The sequence below is a fragment of the Prionailurus viverrinus genome, chromosome A1 (assembly GCF_022837055.1).
Source record: "Prionailurus viverrinus isolate Anna chromosome A1, UM_Priviv_1.0, whole genome shotgun sequence".
Taxonomy (NCBI): domain Eukaryota; kingdom Metazoa; phylum Chordata; class Mammalia; order Carnivora; family Felidae; genus Prionailurus; species Prionailurus viverrinus.
This window is the reverse complement of record NC_062561.1, coordinates 111880959-111901256: the sequence shown is the minus strand read 5'-3', so window position 1 is coordinate 111901256 and position 20298 is coordinate 111880959. Positions and strand designations below refer to the sequence as shown.

At 52.9% G+C, this 20298-nt stretch overlaps 1 protein-coding gene across 11 annotated transcripts in view; it reads right to left on the bottom strand.

Moving 5' to 3' along the window:
• Positions 1–495: 495 nt before the first annotated feature.
• The window catches only part of JADE2 (jade family PHD finger 2), a 54823-nt gene continuing 35020 nt past the window's right edge, over positions 496–20298 (bottom strand). For 9 of the 11 annotated variants that reach the window (XM_047862496.1, XM_047862548.1, XM_047862573.1 and 6 more), the window contains 4 exons: positions 18670–19134; positions 10102–10219; positions 6555–6683; positions 496–5233 (listed from right to left, as the gene is read on the bottom strand). In XM_047862496.1, the coding sequence (XP_047718452.1) occupies positions 4425–5233; positions 6555–6683; positions 10102–10219; positions 18670–19134 (1521 nt within the window). In that variant the 3' untranslated portion in view covers positions 496–4424. The remainder of the gene's footprint in view (positions 5234–6554; positions 6684–10101; positions 10220–18669; positions 19135–20298) is intronic. The other 2 variants (XM_047862503.1, XM_047862580.1) reach the window with 1 other exon arrangement.

Below are 20298 nucleotides of genomic sequence, written 5' to 3'. Positions count from 1 at the left end.
TGGGTCTGTGAGCTGCCCTGGGAGGCAGGGATGGTAGCTACATTCCTAACACTTTCCAGAGCCTGGCATGGAGCAGGTGCTCAGGAAATAATGAATGGAAAACACACACCTGGGCCAACATCTCCCCTGATGTAGGGACAGATGTCCAAGGTTCCTGGTGAACCTACCAACTGTCCCAGGAAGGTGGCTCACGAGAGGTGGGAAGAGTACAGCAGTCTAGCCTGTGACACTGAATTTCCCCTCTTATCAGAGGTGTGGCTTTGGGTACCTCCCTCACCGGCTCTGAATTCCAGGGGATGCCAACATCAAGAAACAAATGAAATACTGCCCTGAAATACAGTATGGGTGTTGAGCGCTATGCCCATCCCTATTAGCACTCTTTACGAGGTAGCAGTAGGTTCTGAGGGCGCTGAGAGCACTCGCTGACTCACTTAGCCGGCTGGTGGCTGTGGACCCCCTCCTCCACTGAATGTAACAGAGCCGCACACCAGCCAGCACAGAAAACATTGCTTTATTAACTGCGTTTGCCAACACACGAGGAGTGCAAAGGGCTCCTTGAGACACAGGCCCTGGTTGGGGCCAGGGTCTGGAAACCCTCATGAGTGAGTGGGACAGGATGGGACTAGGAGCTATGCAGCAGCGGCAACACAGAATCATGCAGGGCATGGCGGGCACTGGCCACGGCAAAGCGGCCATACATTCTATTGCTCGTTAAGGGTAGCGAACATGGACAATGTACAAAAAGGAGAAATAGGTCTTTGCGTTAATGAAAAATACATTTTTTCTCTACAAAGGAATCTTTTCTAATACAAGAAAATAAATATTGCAACATAAGCCAAAAATAATTTAAAATTGCTCTTTTCAATATATTTTCAATATTTCTCTTGTATATTAACAAATGGCACATCACTTTCTTTGAAACAAGGACAGAAGGTGTCTCCTCCTGTGACATTCATATCATCCCCCCACCCCGAGCCGTTTGTGGAGCACAGAGTGTTGTGCATCTGAGGGACAAGGTGGCAGGAAGTGCCTTAAAGAACAACCAAAAGTCCCAGACTCCAGCCCTGGCTCTTTGGCCAATGTGGCCAGCTGGGCCAGGGGCATGGGAAGTGGCCTCCCCAAGGGCCTTGGTACAGGCATCCAGACCATTCTGCAGAGCTTCAGGCATGGCCAGAGGTTGGCCACATCTGGCAGTGAGCAAGGAAATGCCAAGTTCAGCTGCTGCCAATGTCTGTTAGTATCATCGGGCAGTCGATGCTCTAGAAATTGCCCCAGCAGGTCCCACAATATGCCCAAACGCAACACGCAGACATGCACGTATGTGGACACATGAGACGTGCCCTGGCACATGCATACCTACAGACTGGCACCCACGTCCGGAAACCCAGGTGGCTTCTCTAAGGAAACCGAGACCCTGACATAGCAAATGCTCATACACTGTCACAAAGTCAGAGCTCATTTAATAAAACAAACCCTTCTACCTTTCTTCTCCTTATTGACTTTAAAATACATTTGTGATCCATAAAAATACTTTCCTTGCACCTCATCCTTCCTGGCTGTGATGAGGAGGAGGACTGTGCAGCCAGGACCAGGAGAAGGGTGGATGGCAGCCAGGAGGAGTAATAGGAGCTTCTCCCTCCTGGGAGAGGGCCAGTGAGTATGGTGGGCAGAGGTGCTCAAGCAAAAGATCTGCCTCAGCCTCTGGCCTGCAAAAGGACTTCTGTCTCGTTCCCTGCTTCCCGCCTCAACCCCAGGGTTGGCAAAGCTGTCTACACTGTGGACAGGAGATGGGAAAAAGAGTGAAAAGGGCTGTGGCTAATGGTGGGAACCAGTATGCTTGTCCTCTGTGTGGTCTTGCTGGACATCCCAGAGGTGGACAGCTGCGGGGCAAGAACAGCTCTAGGGCCAGGTCTGGGAGTTAAGGTTCTCCCACCTCCCCCACCAGCTAGCCTAACAGATCCCTGAGCCCTGCGCAGGACACAGCCCCAGAGATAGTCCAGTCCAAAGCAAGAGCCAACACAGAAGGGAATCCAGAGGCCAACTTGGGTGGAGTACCCCTGAAGGGTGCTGGCTGCCCTTCCTGACCCCAGCCAGACACACTGCAGTATATTCCCTTCCGTGTTCTCTCCTGCCCTCCTGCCCTAGCCTCTGCCCCCAGGGAGCCCAGACTTCGCCTCCGTATGCCTGAAGCGGTGGGAGGGGGACAAGCGTGGAGTCTACTGGGCAGGAGCCATTCCTGGCACCCCACCTCTCCCCCTGGCAGAGTTTGGTTGTTCTTTAAGCTCCTCACTTGGTTCCCTGTGAGGTCAGACTGGGCAATCTGGCACAGACGAGATTGTGACCCAAAGCACGGGGAAGGAAGGAGGACTGTTCAAAGGCAGTAAACAGAGAACGGGGATGGGCCGCTGGTGCGGACACTGCACTGGCCGTTACTACCAAGACGGCAGGCAGACTAAATTCCACATGGTAGCTTGTGCCATTCCAACGCCCAGAATCCTTGAAGCCCGCCCCGAGTCCACTCCAACTGGACACATTTGCCTGATCTTCTGAACTGAGTCCTAGCTTTGTTTCCCGTTTTGCTAAAATTCACATGAAACCGTGCGTCGATGACAATGCCACTGTCGTACCTTGGAAGTTCTGGAGTCAGGGGTGGGTGGTCAAGCTGCTGCCCATCCCGCCGATTTGCACGTTGAGTGTTTGTGTGTGGAGAACCACATGGTGAAGACCTTTGCCATGCTGGTTTTGCTGTCACTGTTCTTCCCCTCTGTGAGTCTCAGAGTTTAGGAAAGCTCACAGTGGGCCCAGCCCAGGACCGGAGTCCCAACACCTGGTTCCCGCGTCCCAATTCCAACGGTTCAGCAGCAAAACAACATCTTCTTCCAAGAGCCTGGGCTCCTCTCCTTGGGTGTGTACAATGAACATGTCTCTCTACACTTTGTTGCTAAAGAACTCCGTTAAAAAAAAAAATCCAAGCGACAAGTTGTCAGGTCCAGGCTGTGCTGTATTATGGTCAAAATATTCTTTGGCATCCACAGAATGATTCGACTGATTCACTGGACTTATGCAAGATTTCTTGTCGGAGAAGTTCTGGCTTCACCAGTGGTGGAAGTGACCCAGGAGTAATTCATAAAACAAAAAAAACCCATGTTTTCACTGAATTCCTTTTATTGTTTGTTCCCTGAGCTATCACCCTGGGGCCACTCCACTGACACTCTTCAGAGCAACTACCTGGGACCTAGGGGATGGGACAGAAAAGGTGGGTGGGTGGTGGTGGGTAGGGAGGGCAGAACCAGGGAAGGGGGTAACGGCTCACAGGGACAGAGGAACCAGGAACATCCAGCAAGACTTGAAAGCCACAGCAGGCCAACACGGCCTGCCCCGGGCCCCGGGATCCCACTTGCTTGTTGGAAGGAGGAGTTTCCAAAAGGAAACCGAGGAAGAAGCTCATCTCATAGCAGGACTGGAAAATTTGAAAAGGCAAACGGTCTGGTCTGGTCAGGTCAGCTGTCTGGGAGTGACCAGACGTCAGCCGAGACTGGCCCCAAAGGAAGGAAGGAAGTTGGAGCCCCAGAGCAATTCTCTAAGTGGGGGGAGTCTGAGCCCCACGCCCCTGTCTGGGCACTGGCCCTCCCTTGCAGCCCTCCACCGGCACTGGCGGCTGGCTGGCTGTTTGGGAGTCCCCTGAGTAAATGGCACAGCTCAGGAAGGATTCTAGGAACCCCTTCTCAGAGCCGCCGGGCTGGGCACTGGCAGGGGTGGAGCAGCAAGGGAGTGGAGGGTCGCGGGGTGGGCGGGCAGGCCTCAGATGATGTGGGTTGATCAGGAACAGCGGTGGTTCCTCTGGAACCAGCGGGCCCTCTGCGCCCCCTCAGTGCTTTCTTGTATAAGCTCGTTGTGCTTGTGACAGTGAGTAGACTCTGGCTGGGGATCACTTATTATACTTCCTTGGGGATCAGTGGAGTGCAGCAGGACCCCCCAAATGGACCCCAGTGGAATTTGGGGGCAAGGCGGGGCAGGCCCTGGGCTGGCCCATCTGCCATGAAATAATGCCCAAACGACGGTCTGTGTCACCCAGTGGCAGCGGGCTAGAGTCCTGAGCTCTTCTTCGCCTCGCCTACATCTAGCCAGGAGCCCAGCAATGCCGCGTGGGCTGGGGCGGGGTGCTGCCGCGGCAGGGATGGGGCACAGGACCTGCTAGAGCCCCTGCGGCCAGAGCCGTGGAAGGAATTCTAACGTCCTAGGCCAGCACAGAGGAAAGACAACAGTGTGGAATTCAAAACTCTCTCTATATTAAAAATAAAACCACAACAGAGTGGCAGTCTCAAGGATCTGAGACACTCAGCAGAGATTGGAAATGGCAGTTGTGACTGGGCTGAGGCCTCGTGGGAGGACCAGGGCAGGGCCTGGGACAGGGTGGGGGTGACTTAGGAGGCCAGTACCCCCATGCGGACCACCTCCTCAGCCCCTGCTTCCCGGGGAGCCCGCTGCACCCCACTGTCCTCAGCTTCCACATCTGAGTCGCTCATCTCTCCATCAGAGAAGTAGCCGTCAGTCTCAGTGTCAAAGTGTAGGCTGACCTTGGGCCTCTCGGCCACAGCAGAGGGCGGTCCTGTCCCAGCATCAGGCCTGGTACCTGGCGATCTCCGGGTTCCCTTGTTTTCTCGGGGCAGCCGGAGCCGGCCCAAGGGCTTGGGGCTCACTGTAGGGCCAGGCACTTGGACATTCGAGTCGGCAGCCATTGGGGCTGCCTCGTCCAGGGTCTCGGGGGCCAGAGGGGGGGGGCTGTCGGGGGCCGCTGGGATGGGACAGTCCCCAGCTGTGGGACTAGACGGCAGGTGGGAAGGCGTTCGCCGCGTTGGTTTCCGGGCCACTAGGCCCTGACCACCCTTGCCGCTGGCTGCATCCTGGCCCCAGGGCTTCTTGGGGGATTTGTCCGGAGTCGTCTGTGAGCCAGGCCCGTCCTGCGGCGGCTTCTTCTTGGCAGGCAGGCGGGTGCGGCCACGGGCCTTCCTGGCAGGGTCCCCAGGTCGCAGTGAGGGGTCCCGCATGAAGCTCAGCAGTGTCTCCTCGTCTTGCAGCAGCTCCTCTGACAGTAGCCCCGGGGCGGGGTCTTCGCGGTGCCCATTGTTTAGTGACCACTCACTCATGGCCATGTTCTCTGCTGTGATCTGCACTGACTGCGCCAGCCAGCTGTTGAAGAAGGTGCCATCGATGGGGAATGAGGTGGACAGGCCTGGCCAAGGGGAGAGAGGAAGCAAGTGAAACGCTCGTAGGTGTGTATCCCACCCTTTCAGGAAGCCCTCCCGGACCCTCCCCAGCAGGCCACTGTGCACCTCCCTCCCTCTCTTCCTCTTGCCAGACCCAATTAAGCCATCTTGTTTGCTGATCCCTCCTGTCAACACCACCAAAGAGGGACTATATGGGTCCACACCATATACCCCTCTCCCCAGGACAACCTACTCCCAGAACTGGCTTCATGATTTGGAACCCAGAATGTAAAGTGAAAATGTGGGCTCCCTGTTCAAAAATTATTAAGGTATTTCAAGGTGACAACAGTAGAGCATTAAACCAAGCAAGAGCCCTTTGAGACTGCACAGGTACACACACCCATGAAGCCGGCTCTGCACCTCTCCCATCCCGGGGACGCAGAGGATGAAGGAATGAAGGAAAACGCCTCAGGCCACCAGGGGGCGCTGTTTTTTTGTGAGAATTATTTCTGAAGCAGACAAGTTGGATAGGGTAGCCAAGTGCATCTGTGTAGAAGGTCCCTCTTGGATGTCAGGGCCAGCAGGTGAAACTGGGCCTTCCTTCTGATACCCAAGTGGTCAAGTGGTCCCATTCCTGAGAATGAGGGACATACAAGATGACATGAGGCTTCCCTGCTGGAGACAGGTCTGGATAATTCCACTGTCATCCCTGAGGAAGTGTTCTAGGGGAAGCATGTGATAGCCTGGGAGAGAAAGCCCAAAGCTGGCGGGGGGGGGGGGGGGGGGGGGGGTAGAGGGCTCAAGTGCTGTTCTGCTTAATGTAGGAGCACTAAGGAGTCTGTGACTGACCATGTACTGGGCCAATACCTATGGCCACTCCTTTGGGTCTCTCTGGGTGGCTCCAGGAAGGTTCCCTAGTGCTGAAGGGAGGGCTCATTTGAGAAACTCCAGCAGAGTGGGACCAGGATGGAGAATTCTGGCTGACCCTCATTTCCCAGCATAGGGCTACATTCTGTAAGGGCACAGAGGGCCCACATGTCCCCTGGGGACTCTAGGAGTCTGGCTAAGAGAACGTGAGGGCAGCTCCTGAGACCCTGGCCCAGCCTCCAGATGTACAAAAGGGGAATTTCTTGGGATGCCAGATGGGACAGAGACCCTATCTACTTTCCTTTATGGTTAAAAGGTATGAGCACCTGGGCATGGAAGGGCCTGGGTAGCCCTCTTGGGCTTCCTACTCTGTGCAACAGAAGTGCTGGTGGACCTTGCTGGCCTTAGGTTCGGGGCTGCAAGTGGAGTGATGGTGTAAGCCTGGCCATGTCCGCCAGGCCAGTGTGGCCACTCACTCACCCAGCTGCCCCAGGACTGAGTCGGGCCCCGCCTTCACTTTCTCTTTCTTCTCGGGGCTGCCCTTCGGGCCCTCACGGCCTTTCCTTTTCGAGTCGCTCTTCTTGCCCTTTGCTCTCTTCCCAGACCCCTCTGCCAGGGAAAGAGAGAGCAGGAGGGAGGCGGTTACCCCGAGCAGCTCAGTCAAAACCAAGATCACTATGGGCCATCCATATGATAGTCCTCTATCACCTGTGCCTCAACTTCCAGGTCACTTTGCCCTGCTAATGTGTCCTAGGCTCAGAGCCACAGGACCTGAGATAAATGGGGCTCCTGTGAGTCAGGGACAGCTGGTGGGGAACAGAAGGTAAGTGCCTACTGCTGCCCTTGAGGAGGGCACAGGGCCACAAAGTGGGTGGAGGACCCTCCTCCAGGACCTGGAATGCAGTCTGACATCTACATGGCCTATAGATGAAGAGGTGGGGTGGGAGTCCTGGTGGGTGCAAAGGGTAACTACAGGTGAGTGGCCAGGTCAGGGCCTTCAATGCTAGGCCTAGCGGCCAGACATGGATGTGGAGAGAAGTCTGAGGACTATCTGAGGAGTCAAGAGATGTGGGTTCTAGTCCAGCCATAGTGGTCAGTCCCATGAGCAAGTCTCCTGCCTTGGCTTCTTGGTCTGCTCTCAAGGTCACACAGCAGATAGCAGACTCGGGGTGCACACCTGGCCCTTATATCCTTTTGGTCCGTGACCACATAGGTTTAGGGAGCCACAGAGAACACTGGAGCAGGAGAGGGACATCTGCAGGGGGAGGCCCAGCTGCCAGAAATCTTCTCCTAAGTTTTTCAGCAGGAGTCTGGAGCGCTTCTCAGATAAAGGTTTACAAGAAATTTGAGGGATATGGACTCTCCCTAGCTGTGCTGCTAATCCCCTGTGCAACCTCAGAATCCTCATCTCTGACATGACACTCCTGCCTACATGCTCTGGAGGGAGATTTCTAAGGTTTCCCAGTGCCCTCAGGAAAGTCTGAGCTCCTTCTGAGGCTACAAGACCTTGCACGTCTGATCCTAGCAAGACCCCAACCTCACTTGAGACGTGGTCCTTTTGCCCAAGTTGCTGCTATGCCAGCCTCCTTCCAGTTTCTCTAAAAAGACAAGCTCCAGCCTCTAGGATTCCAAATTTTACTGCTCTTCAACTGGTTCATGGCCTAAATATAATTGCCACAGGAAGGCTTCTCCAGTGCTCCGGCCAGACAGGCCTCGACGATATGCTTGTAGCCATATGCCCATCCCAGGGGTCATCAGTTTTGGGCAGAGGCAAACCAGTCTTCTCCCCACATGTCTCGCTCTGAACAAAAGGATGCCTGATGCTGCCACTCAGCTCCAGGAGCTGCAAACGTCCCCAGATTCAGTGTGGGGATGCAGACCTGGCTCTTGACCTCGTTTCTGGAATCCTGTGCCTGAGGGTACTACAGGCCTTGCCACGTTCTGTTACCCTGATTGTGGGCCTCTCCTTCTGCAGCTGGACCTCTCACCACAGTGAGGTCCTAAGAAGCCAGACACATAGCTCCAGGATCACCACTGCTGTGAAGCCATCTCTGGTACTTCTGTCCCTGCACTGGTGCCAACTGCAGCCCCTTGAGCACCACTTTCCTTTATCTTTCCAGATGGTGAGCTCCACAAAGACAGGAAGCCTATCCATTCCGCCCATGGCAGCGTGCCCCGCAGTACCCGGCACAGGGCCTGGCATCCTGTCTACACTCAGTTTTAATACTCGCTGAAAAAATCAACAGAGGAGAAGGAACCTGGAGAGCTCTGGCAGCCAGGAAGCTGCCAGTCTTGGGGATGCATGCTAAGCTCTGACCTTTGTATGGACACGACCCGGCCTCACCCAGGACCTGTTTTTGGCAGGGCTGGTTCCTTGGGCCAGAGTAGGTGGTGATCCCAAAGTGCAAATGAGGCAGCTTGGCTCAGACAAGGGTGGGGCGGTACCAGGTCCTCAGTCATTCGTTCTGGGGGTGGCCCAACAGCTCTGGTTCCTCTCCACTGCAGGCCTAGCCTGACCCAGAGGCTGAATTAGCAGCGGCAGCTCCTGGCTCAAAATATCTTGCCACCAAGCTGCATGTAATTCTACATTAGAGGACCTTTTTTGAGTTAAGCATTGCCCTTCTGAACATGTAAACACTCTGGGAAGGGCCCTGTGTCTGGCAATATCCACACAACTAGCAGAAAACAGCGACACTGGAGATTCTTTGGCCTTAGATTTCCAGATCTCTTAAATACATGTCACGGGAAGAGTTTAAGAAGAAAGCAGACAATCAACATCACTTATCATCAGGGAAATACAAATCAAAGCCACAATGAGATACTACCTAACACCTGTCAGAATGGCTAACGTTAACAACTCAGGCAACAACACACGTTGGCGAGGATGTGGAGAAAGAGGATCTCTTTTGCATTGTTGGTGGCAATGCAAGTTGGTGCAGCCACTCTGGAAAACAGTATGGAGGTTCGTCAAAAAATTAAAAATAGAACTACCCTACGACCCAGTAATTGCACTACTAGGCATTTATCCACGGGATACAGGTGTGCTGTTTCAAAGGGACACATGCTCCCCCTTGTTTATAGCAGCACTATCAATAGTCAAAGTATGGAAAGAGCCCAAATGTCCATCGATGGATGAATGGATAAAGAAGATGTGGTATATCTATACAATGGAGTATTACTTGGCAATCAAAAGAATGACATCTTGCCATTTGAAACTATGTGGAACTGGAGGGTATTATGCTAAGTGAAATCAGTCAGTCAGAGAAAGACAAAGATCATATGACTTCACTCATATGAGGACTTTAAGAGACAAAACAGATGAACATAAGGGAAGGGAAGCAAAAAATAGTATAAAAACAGGGAGGGGGACAAAACAGAAGAGACTCATAAATATGGAGAACAAACTGAGGGTTACTGGAGGGGTTGTGGGAGGGGGGATGGGCTAAATGGGTAAGGGGCACTAAGGAATCTACTCCTGAAATCACTGTTGTAAATGTTAAAAAATAAAAAATAAAATTAAAAAAAAAAAGAAGAAAACAGACAAAAAGAACTGCTAGTAGGCATCCAAATTTTATCAGATGAGGTCAGAGAGAAAGAACACAGAGGTCCTCTTCCATCTCTGGAGCAGCTGCCTGATTCAGGATCAACATGAAGCCACGCAGGGGTTCAGGGAAGCTCTCTAGCTTCTGGCCCCTTCCTGTCCCAACATCAGCTTAGAGCTACTGTGCACGCGCAATCTACTCCTGCACCACTATGGCCCTGGAACTACCTACGTATCCCCAGTGGACCAGAAAGCCTCCTCAGGAGAGGCCTGATGCCCACATTCCCATCTCTGGCTCCTTGCCAACCAACATACAAATGAGGCCCTAGTAGGTCCCAACTTGGCCTACTTAATTGGTTCTGGAAGGTCTGTGTATGGGCCAGTGGCCCCCACTAGGACCTGAATACACAAACCCTCCTTGGGACCTGGCCCAGTGAGAGTGTGCACGCTGAGCGGTGGCTGGCAGGGGGCAGGGAAGATGCCTACCTCGACACAGGTCCTGTTCAATCAGTTTCATCTGCAGGTGGAATATCTGTTCCTGGAGTTTGCAGATGGCGTGTTTTGTTCTCTCACGCCTTGTTACCATGTAGCACAGATTTCTAACCTGAGGAGACAAGAGAGAGGTTTTCCACTTAACTCATGGGCAGCCACACCTGACCTCCCAGCCCTGGGGTGAGGGCTGGGGGGGGCACTGCTGCCTAACCTGCCTGGGACATCTAGGAATCAATTCCCAAGCCCTGAGTGTGTCCTCAGCTCTGAGCCACAGTTCTCTGGTCCAAAACACAGGCCAAGCACAGCCTTGACTCTGCAGCTCCCACTGGGGCTGGGCCAGAGCAGGCAGGGAGAGCATCCAGTTAGCTCAGGCTGGTGACTCTACCTGCCTTCTCTAGGCATGAACTTCCTGGCTCACTCTGCCATGCTGCCCCGTGGCTGCCCTCCCCCTACCTACACAGTGCCCCCAGGCTCAGTGGGGCCTTGTAAGGTTACCAATTCCATCCCTCTGCCTCCTGTCCAAGGACTCTTGTCCATCAAAGATATTCCTCAGCCAAAAACACCATGACAAGGCCAACTTCTATCCTGAGACACAAATGGCCATGGTGCAGAGAAGAAAGAGCTCCAGCAGAGCAGCTTTGAGTAGTCAGGCAGTCTCTGACCCCTGGGGCTGAGTGTGCCATGTCCACTTGCTGCACTGAGACCTAAGCCAAGCCCATGCCTGCTCTGGCCAAGGCCCTTCCACATGGCTATGTTCACTCAGCCTGAGACAGAAGTTCTCAGGAGGAAAGGCAGGGGCCTCTCTGACTGTTTAAGGGCCGCTAGGAAGAGAGTCTAGTCCTTTGGAAACCGGTTTGCTTAAGCTCACTCTGCAGCTATTCTGGAAGCACCTGAAGGATGGGCCATGTTGCTCCCCATCCACCTGGTGCCTTTCCCCAGTGTGCATTCCCCTCACAGCTGCTCTCAGAGTATATCACACTTCTGGGCCCCTCCCTCAAGACATTTCCTTGTTCCACCATGGTCTTTAGCTCAGGTTGAAGCCTCCAAAGCAGGGACAGATGGCCAGAAGCTGTGCACTGGAATTCTGGGTCCCACCAGGGTCTGTGCAGCTGAGGCCAGTACTTCCGTCTGCAGATGGGTTCCATCTTCAAAGCTGAGTTCAGGCTGCATGACCTTGAGTTGCCTGGGGGAAACCTATGGGTTCCAGAGCCTCTGCCTGTTATCATGACTTCCATTTCTCCTGGCCTGGGGGTAGCTGTGATCATACCTCTCTGTGGACATGGATGTCCTCCCTTCTTTCCTGAGCTCAGTGGTGTAGGATATCCCAGAATGTCAGCTCCAGGCTCTGTATGGACTCTAAGGAGCATTCCACCCTTAGAATGTGTGTACCCAGCCTAGACCACAGACATGGCCATTCAAGGCAAACACCTCCCCAAAGGGGCAGCCACCTGGCCCCAGCCTAAGAGCCCTTGCTTCCTCTCAAATCCTGGACTTCCTCAGGAGCTCCTCATAATCACACATCTCTAAGCACCAGCTTCAGCTCTGGGAACTCACATGGTGTTTGCCCTGGCGAAGCAGTGGGCAATGCCATCAGGTCCCTTTTTTCTGAGGGCTTGCTGCCCAGCAGGGCAGAGAGATGCAGAGCAAGTACTGACAGGACCAGGCAGCCCTGACCCAGACCTGGGGGTGGCAAGAAGGCTTCCTGGACAAAGGGACGAGTGGATGTTGATCACACAGAAGTGCATCAGCTGGGGATGAAGATCCAGAGTAAGGCCAGGCAGGGGAGAGGCAGAGCAAGGCCCTGTGTCTACAATGCTAGGCCAAGGGCAGCTGGGGGTAAGGTGGGGTGAGGCAGAAATGCTGAGACCCTGGCATCACCCTTCAGGATCCTCGCTCACCCCCCAGAGCCACCCCATCAGTCCCTAATGAACATAACTCTTTCCCATCAGCTCCCTCCATTTCCTGGTCACCTGCACTGGCTCCATCTGGACAAGTAGGCATTCTGGCCCCTCTGCTATCCCAGATCATCTTCTTGAAATGTAAATCCTCCCCCTGTTAACACTTCCACTGTTTTCCCTCCTGGGTTGAACAGTGCCTCCTGCCAAATTTTGTCTACCTGGAACTTCAGATATAATCAATTATGATGAGGTCATACCACATATTAATGAGCCCTAAATCCAATGACTGGTGTCCTCATAAAAGGCCATGTGAAGACACATATAGAGAGAATGGTATGTAACAACAGAGACAGAGATGGAATCATGGGTCTACAAGTCAAGAAATGCTAAGGGTTGCTGGCAATCAGAAGCCAGGAGAGAGGCTCGGAACAGATCCTCCCTGAGTCTCTAGACAGAATCAACATTGCCAACATCTTGATCTTGGATTTCTGTTCTCTAGAACTGTAAGAAAACATATTTTATGGCACCCGGGTGGCTCAGTAGGTTAAGCATACAACTTCGGCTCAGGTCTGATCTCACCGTTCGTGAGTTCAAGCCCTGTGCCAGGCTCTGTGCTGACAGCTCTGAGCCTGGAGCCTGCTTCAAATTCTGTCTGCCTCTCTCTCTGCCCCTCCCCTGCTAGCACTCTGTCTCTCTCTCTCTCTCTCTCAAAAAAAATAAATAAATAAATAAAAGGAACCTCCAGAAGGCCTTCCTTCCCTGTCTACTGCATCCAAGCAGTTCAGCATTATTCTCCCTGAAACCTGGTCTGCTTCCCTCCTGGGAGTTACATGGCTTTGTGTGCATGGGGACCATGGGGGTGAAGAGAGGTAGACAGACTCATGACTTTGAAGGCCTCAAAACAAACCAGTCAATACATCAAACCTAAAAACAGTTCAAAGTCCAGCTTTTAAAAAATTTCCCAAACATTCCACCATCGAACTTACTCTAACGTTAATCCTTAACAATGACATGAGCTTTAGAGGTGCAGAGTCCCCTTCAAAGAAACCACTATTTACTTCATCACTTTCTATTAAAAAACAGATTTTTATTTTATTTATTTTTTGTTCTTTCATCTGAAACTTTACAAAAAGGTTTCTCACAGTGAACCCAAATGAATTAGTGGCATCAAGATCCCTTGGGTGGCTGGTTAGAAACACAAATTCCCAGGCTTGGGGGAGTGTGAAAGTCTCTGGTGGTTGTGTCCTCAAACAGATTTTATACAGCACTACATAATCTGAGAATTACTGCCCTAGGCCAGGGGCCTCCAAAGCGAGCTGCATAGGCTAGACAGTTCATTACGGCACAGGAAGGAAATATTAAAGCAAGTACTGGTATATTTTTTGATCCAATTAGAAATTCTGACTATGTTTGTTTCATGATATACAGTTGTAGATATGAATGAGGCATGAAAAATACAATATATTGCAGGTAAATGCTCCATGTTTTTCCTGATAAGATGCATGACACAATCAGTACCATCTGGAGATTCCTGCTAGGCAAGATAGGAATGCTTCTTTCTGTGAGAATCCCAATAATACCCACCTTCTGTGGTTGGTACACTGGTCATGATGTGACCACTTGTTCCCACCTCACCCTGGAACCATCGATGACTTCTCTATTTTCTCGCAAGACTGTTGGTTACATAGCTACATGTTACTGAATGTTGTGGAGTTCCACTTCTGTGATGGCTTTTGGGGACGAAGTATTAATATCACCTTAGAAGTTCATCCAGGTTATTAGGTTCCTGACACTTGTCATTATTGTTTTTTCTGATTATAAACATAGGAAGTTCTCTTTAAAAAAATCAGAGTGGGGTGCCAGGGGGCTCAGTTGGTTGAGCGTCCGACTTCAGCTCAGGTCATGACCTCATGGTTTGTAGTTTGGGCCCCACATCCGGCTCTGTGCTAACAGCTCAGAGACCACTTGAGATCCTCTGTCCCTTTCTCTCTCTGCCCCCTCTTGCACATGTGCTCTCTGTCTCTCAAAAATAACTAAACATTAAAAAAAAATCAGAGTAAAAAAAGATGAATCAAGTAGCAAAGTCCCCCCCAAACTACAGATTGGTAATAAAAGCAGGCTTTACATTTTGAGGAAATTGTTTGGTTATCAGTAAGTTTTACAGAGTGAGCCTGAATGTGGGTGAGGAGGTTGGAGGGCCAGGGAGGGCTCCCAGCCAGTTATCCTGAGCTAGACTGGACTAGTGTTGGGCATCTGTGGAGACTAGGGAGATTGTGGGGGGCAGGCTTGGACCTATGGGCCTGTTGGGCACGAGAGGCTGGAGTTCAGAAAGGAGTGTGGGATGGATCAGCCTCCCGATGGGGAGCAGAGCTGTGGAGCAGACCGCCGAGAGGTCAGACTGAGTGTGGTGAACTGATGATCACTGGGGACAGGGAGCACTCAGAGAGAGCAGAGAACGGGAGGGTATTAAGGGGGGTTCTGGTCAAAGCATCCACACAAAACGTATTTCAATACCAAAGGCATGTCTGACTGTGGTAACCACTGCTGAGAAGGATGAGGATGGAGAAGTGGCCACTGGATGTAGGTGATGGGAAGCTGTTGGTGGCCCTAGTAGATGGTAGTGGCAGGAGCCTGGCCGGAGTGGGAAGCAGTGAGGGAAGACAGGAAGGGACAGATGGGGGTTAGGGCAGAGGGTCCCATGCCTGGAAGGACACATGGGAGGATGTGCTTTTGGAGATGGCAGAAGGTGAAATAGATTCAAATCTGGGAGACTGAGCAGGCATGAAGGGAAGGCCGACTCCCTTGCTGCAGGGTGTGTGCTGGGGGAAGGGGGAATGGGGGAAAAAGGGCAGAAAATCGATAGGGAGGGCTTTACAGGTGAGAAGCTGGAGGGGTCTGGTCTGATGAACAGGAGGTAAGACTGAGGGCCCAGAAGGGGGAGACTTGAGGGAGGTGGAGCCAGGGTGCAGACAGGTGATAGGCTGGGGAGTCTAGAAGGTCCCAGAACAAGGCTGGCTGACAGGAACCTTGGTGGAGTTTATCCGCTCACCACTATAGGATTCTTACCAGGTAAGGCTCTGCCAGGTATGTGGCCTTCACACAGGGATAAGGGCACAGGCAGTGAGCTAATAATGCCACATGGGGTGGGGGTGAAGAAAACAGGGACAGTGAAGAGTGGGAAGCCTGGAGGGGGTGCTGAGCAGGGAAACAGAAGGCTGAGTAGGAAGGGGGATTTGAGGATACAGGGTTACTGACGAGGGAGCACTTTGAGGTGGCGACTAGGTTTCAGTGAGATGCAGACACTAATGGGTTGGAAACATTCTAGATATGGGAGCTATGGGGGCTGAGGAGCCAGAGTTCTGGAAGCCAAGGCTGCCTTGGACAAGGTAGGCTTTGGTGGGAGGCCAAGAAGAACATGATTTGGGCACTGAGGACAGAGTAAATGGGGTATGACCAACCTGACAAGGAAGCAGGTGGGTGGCAAGTATGGGGAGGGCAAGGTCTTCTCCTTGGTAGAAGAAATAGGGCCTTAAGAAGATCCCACATGTCCCTCCTCAGGGAGGGGGGCAGATGTCTGAGAGCTGCCCCCACCCTCCCAGGCCGGGTTGTGCTCTTGAGTAAACTCCTGGTAACTGGATCCAGAGCCACAGGCACAGAGGTCCTGCACAGCCCGAACTGCCAGCACGGTTGCTAGGGGACACCAGTCGGCGTTTGACAGGCTGCTCATCGGCACCGCAATTTTTTTGTCAGCTGTGAATAACTCTGGGAGACAGCAGTGGCCATGCCTTCCTGAGCTGCCTGCTGGGGCCAAGGCCGGCGGCTGAAGTTTAAGGAAAACACATAAAGGCTGACCATAAAGTGGGACTTCAGGCTAGTGGCAGCAGCGTGGCCCTGCCTTCTGCCTCTCTCAGCAAACCTCTTGCCTGGCCTCGGGGGGACACGTCGATCAGGGAAGATACCCTGTTTCATTCCCAAGTCCTAGCACTGGGCTCACGCTTTCAGTCCTCCACAGAGCCCCTCTCTGCAAGCAGCCCACCCTTCTAAGAGCCAGAACAGCAACAATAACCACGATGAACAGCAGAGGTCACTGTGCTCCCATCACCACTGTGACTCCAAGGTCAGCTGGCTCCTTATTCCCATTTTACAGAAAGGAAACTGAAACTCAGAAGGCACAGAGCCGGGAAATGCTGGAACTGAATGCAAACCCACAACTGCCCAAGGCATCAGTCTCAACCCCGACTTTGCCTCCCTGTGAATCCAGCCCAAGCTGGCCTGGTGCCCAGTCAGAGGCTGGATACTCTTGGCCGTTGGCACTGGGCCACGACCAGGCCACCAACAGTCATGGGTCTCTGCAGAAAGCCTCCCCTGTGGCGGAGCTCTCAGCCCTGTTCACTCAAGCAAGCCACCAACGCGGCTCTGAAAGGCCCTGAGGCTAGACCTGGAGGGGATCAAGCTGGCACAGGGCTCTCTGACTCTCTACAGCTTACCAGGGCTGCACACGCCCTTGCCTCACTCTCAGCCGGCACCCCTTCAAAGTCGGCCCTGTCTCCTCTTCCTGGAGGAAGAGTGGGTTGGTTCACACCTGACTGTGGAGAGTCCCACCAGAGGCCTCTCTGCATGGCAGCTCTGGTTGCCTGGGAAGTTGCTGGCATCCTAGCCCTTGACCTTGGCCCCTTAGCCACATTTGTACCAGCTGACAATGAAGGCAAGAGGGTGGGGGATGCTTTTGCTCAGGAAATTTACAGAATAGGAGGTTAAGCCAACATTTCTCCTGGTGACAAACCCCATCCCCCATCCAAGCCCAAATGCAACTCAAACCCTAGAAAACACACATTCCTCTAACACTTTCTGTCATTCATTTTCGAGAGCCCTAGTTTCTTCACCTGCTCATTAGGGCCAGGAGAATCTACTTTGCCTCTACTTTCAAGATAATGATTAAATAAGTAACCCTGCCCCCTGGCCTCCGTGCATTGTCCAGGCAGAGCCAGTGGGCTGACCAGCAGGACCAGGGAGGTCAGACTTGAGGGGTCTTTTGGAGAACAGCAAGAGTAAAAGCATGGTGTTTGCACCGGAGGCCTGGAGCCTGCAGACTCAAGAGGTGGCCTGAGGACAACTCTGGATGCAGCTTTGGTCTCTGAAAGTACTCGATGTCCGAATGTACCTGATGCCACTGCCACATGACACAGGAGGCTGGGCTGCCCAGGAAGTAGGGGCTGCAATGTAGATGGCCTTGTTCTCTGCCCTGGCTGGAGCCAGGGACATCTGGTGTCCCCACTCTCCACCTCCCCCTTCTGATCTGGTGGCAGGCTGGCTGCCAGGCGGTAAGGTTCCCTCTCAGGCCATCGGGGTCACTTCCCCCTGACCAGGCCTCAGGGCAGAGGAGTACGGCTGAAGGAGACTGGGGAAGCCAGGTCCAGTTTCAGAGGCTCCACCTCAGGTTCCCTTCAACACGGCACAACATCCGTGAAGTTGTTCTACCCATTTTACAGACTTGCCAACGAGATGGACATAAGAAAAACAGCTGCCTCGGGTCATACAAAGCCCCATCAATGCTTTCACTCAGGATTGTTTCCTTACAAGGACTGGGGAAAGGACAGACGTGTGTCTGTGCTCATGCATGAAAGACATTATGACATGATCCCATGTGCTCTCGAACCCCAGAACTGAATGTCCCTAAAACAGCACCTGGGGTTCAGAGAATATCTGGTTTCATCTTTAGATTGCCTCCAACTTGGTGGTAGTACTTTATGCGTTGGAGGAAACACAGTGGGAAAGTAAAGTCAAGTTCAAGCGTATTCTCCGTGGAAGGTATAATCTCCTCATCTTTTCTTCTGGGGTAGTAGGAGGGAATGGAACCTTTTGGGGGCTCCCATGCTCTAGGCAGAAAGCAACTCTCACTATCCCTTAACCACCACAGCTCACCCCAAAGCCATGGTGTCTCCTCATCTTACTCTGCTCCCAGAACTACCACCTTGGACCAAGCCAAGAACACTGATCTCCTTAGTACACAGCTGGGGGTAGTTTCAGCCAACCCATCCACCGTAGACCCAGTGACTGGAAGTTGCAGCCAGAGGGACAGTCCCTGCTTAAAACATCCTGCAGCTTCCACACACACTTTGGTCTACCCACTCAGCTTCACCCTTCTACTCCACACAGGCTGACTGTGTCTCCAGCCCACCCATATGCCCCCACGCCCCACGTTAATACCGGTTTTCCTTGCCCTGGTCCAGAACATGCCTAGTGGGCTGATACAACTTGCTGCAATTCCCAGTTTCTCCCCTGCCTGATTCCAAGCTGAAGTTCATGTGTTGGGAACAGGCTACAAATGGGGACAGAAACCAACAGAAGCTCGAAGCCTGGGTTGTGCCCCAGGTCTGATGCCCTAGAGCCTCAGGAACACAGCAGGGCCCCTACCATTCAGGCCCATAAAAGGGTTGGGACAAGAAGGGCTCAGAGATCCAAGGGCTAGAGGCTTCCCTGTTCTGCATAGTATAAGTTACCCCCACCTTGTCAGGGAACTGGAAGCCCTCAGCCCCTTGGCCAGACATCACCATTTGGAGTTGGAGAGCCATGGCTGCTGTAGGGCAGTGTACATGGGGTGGAAAGACCTCCTAGGATGCCCACCAGACAGGCCGGCAGGTGGAAAAGTGACAGGGGGACTCACCCTCTCCAAGTCCTGCCGCAGGTGTGTGAAGAGCTTCAGGCGGCGGTATAGGACGTCCTGCTCCTGCTGGGCCAGGTTGTCCACCTCGTCAGTCTTGGGGGTCAGCAGTGGCTGATTGGCGTTGGCTTTCCTCTTCAGTTTCCAGTACTGGTAGATAAAGTCAACCAGCGCCTCAGCTAGCTCCAGCCGCTCAGCCACCTCAGCGGGCTCCACCAGCTCGTAGAAGTCTTCCTCTAGCTGCTGCAGCCGCTGTTTGCGTAGGGTCACCTTCTCCAGGTCCTCACCAGCTGAGCTGGGCTCCACGGGATCAGAAGTGGGCTCACCCCGAGGGCCCCCGTCACTGTGCTCCTGGCAGAATGACTTGAACTTGACCTCGTCATTGTCCGCTAATATAGTCCGCATTTCCAGGCCATGGTCAAAGGCGCATGTGACGTGAAATGCTGTGACACAGGAAGGCATGGAGCACTAGAGGGAGAGGAGGGGAAATGTCAGGCATGAGGGGAGCCCTGGTAGGAAGGAAGAAGGATGTAGGCCACTCTCCAGGGTTCCACTGAGAACCCAGGATGCTGGTGAGACCCTATATAAAATGGCATGGACCCCCAACATCCTGTGGGTATGGAAGGAGCTGTGGTATGTGGGAAGGGGGAACTCTGGGGGAGCCCGAGAGGAAATGGGTTTCAGCCCCATATATCCTGGGGAAATGGTCAGGTGATTTGACAATCCTTTGGGGATTAAGCTGCATAACTATGTGGGCAAAATGACTTTGGAACAAGAGGCATCAAAAGAAAGGCTGGTGGTGGGTCACTGCCTCCTTTCTGCAATATCATCTTAGATGGGGAATCATGTCCCTCCTTTGTCCTCTGGGAAGAGGTGCTGGACAGGGACCCCTTCCTTCTCTTGTCCAGGCAGCTAGGGCCGACTCAGGGACTGCTCCTCCCTCACAGCCTTGGATGATGGCTGTGATCAACTGATAAATGTTTCAGGAATACCCCACCCAACTATTAACGACCACTTATGTCGCACTCACAAGTCATTTTGAAAGTCTTACAAATGGGTGGAGGCACATCTAGCGCTTGCAATGACAACTGTTGCTAGAGAAAGAAGGACAAAGGATGACCCCCACTTTCCAGTCTGTAGACCAGCAGCATCGGGTCACCTGGGAACTTGCTGGAAAAGCAAATTCTCAGCCCATTCTTGATCTACTGAAACAGGACCTCTGGGGATAGGCCCAGAAATGCGTGTTTTAACAAGCTCTCCAGGTATTACTGACGCACACCAGAATGTGGGAACCAATGCTGTGGAAAGACTGGTGCAGCCCTGTCCTGTTTGGGGAGAGCCTATTAGCTCAGCTGGACGAAAAGTGTTTCCTACCCCTCCCACATGTTTGATGTCAGATGTGAGGTCATTGTATTTATTAACCCCAAAGACAGTCGCTCTTTGGGAAAGCCAGAATCCTTCGGAATGCAGTGATGTGGTGAGCCTTTGCTTCTGCACTCTACCCCATGCCCAGAGGGACTGGGGATGGAGGAATGCCTCTCAGGTGAGGTTCTGAGTCTGGCTCCAGTTCCAGGCCTCCATGGCCCATCAGTGGTTCTGTCTATAGCACTATGGGAGTAGGGTGGGGGTGGT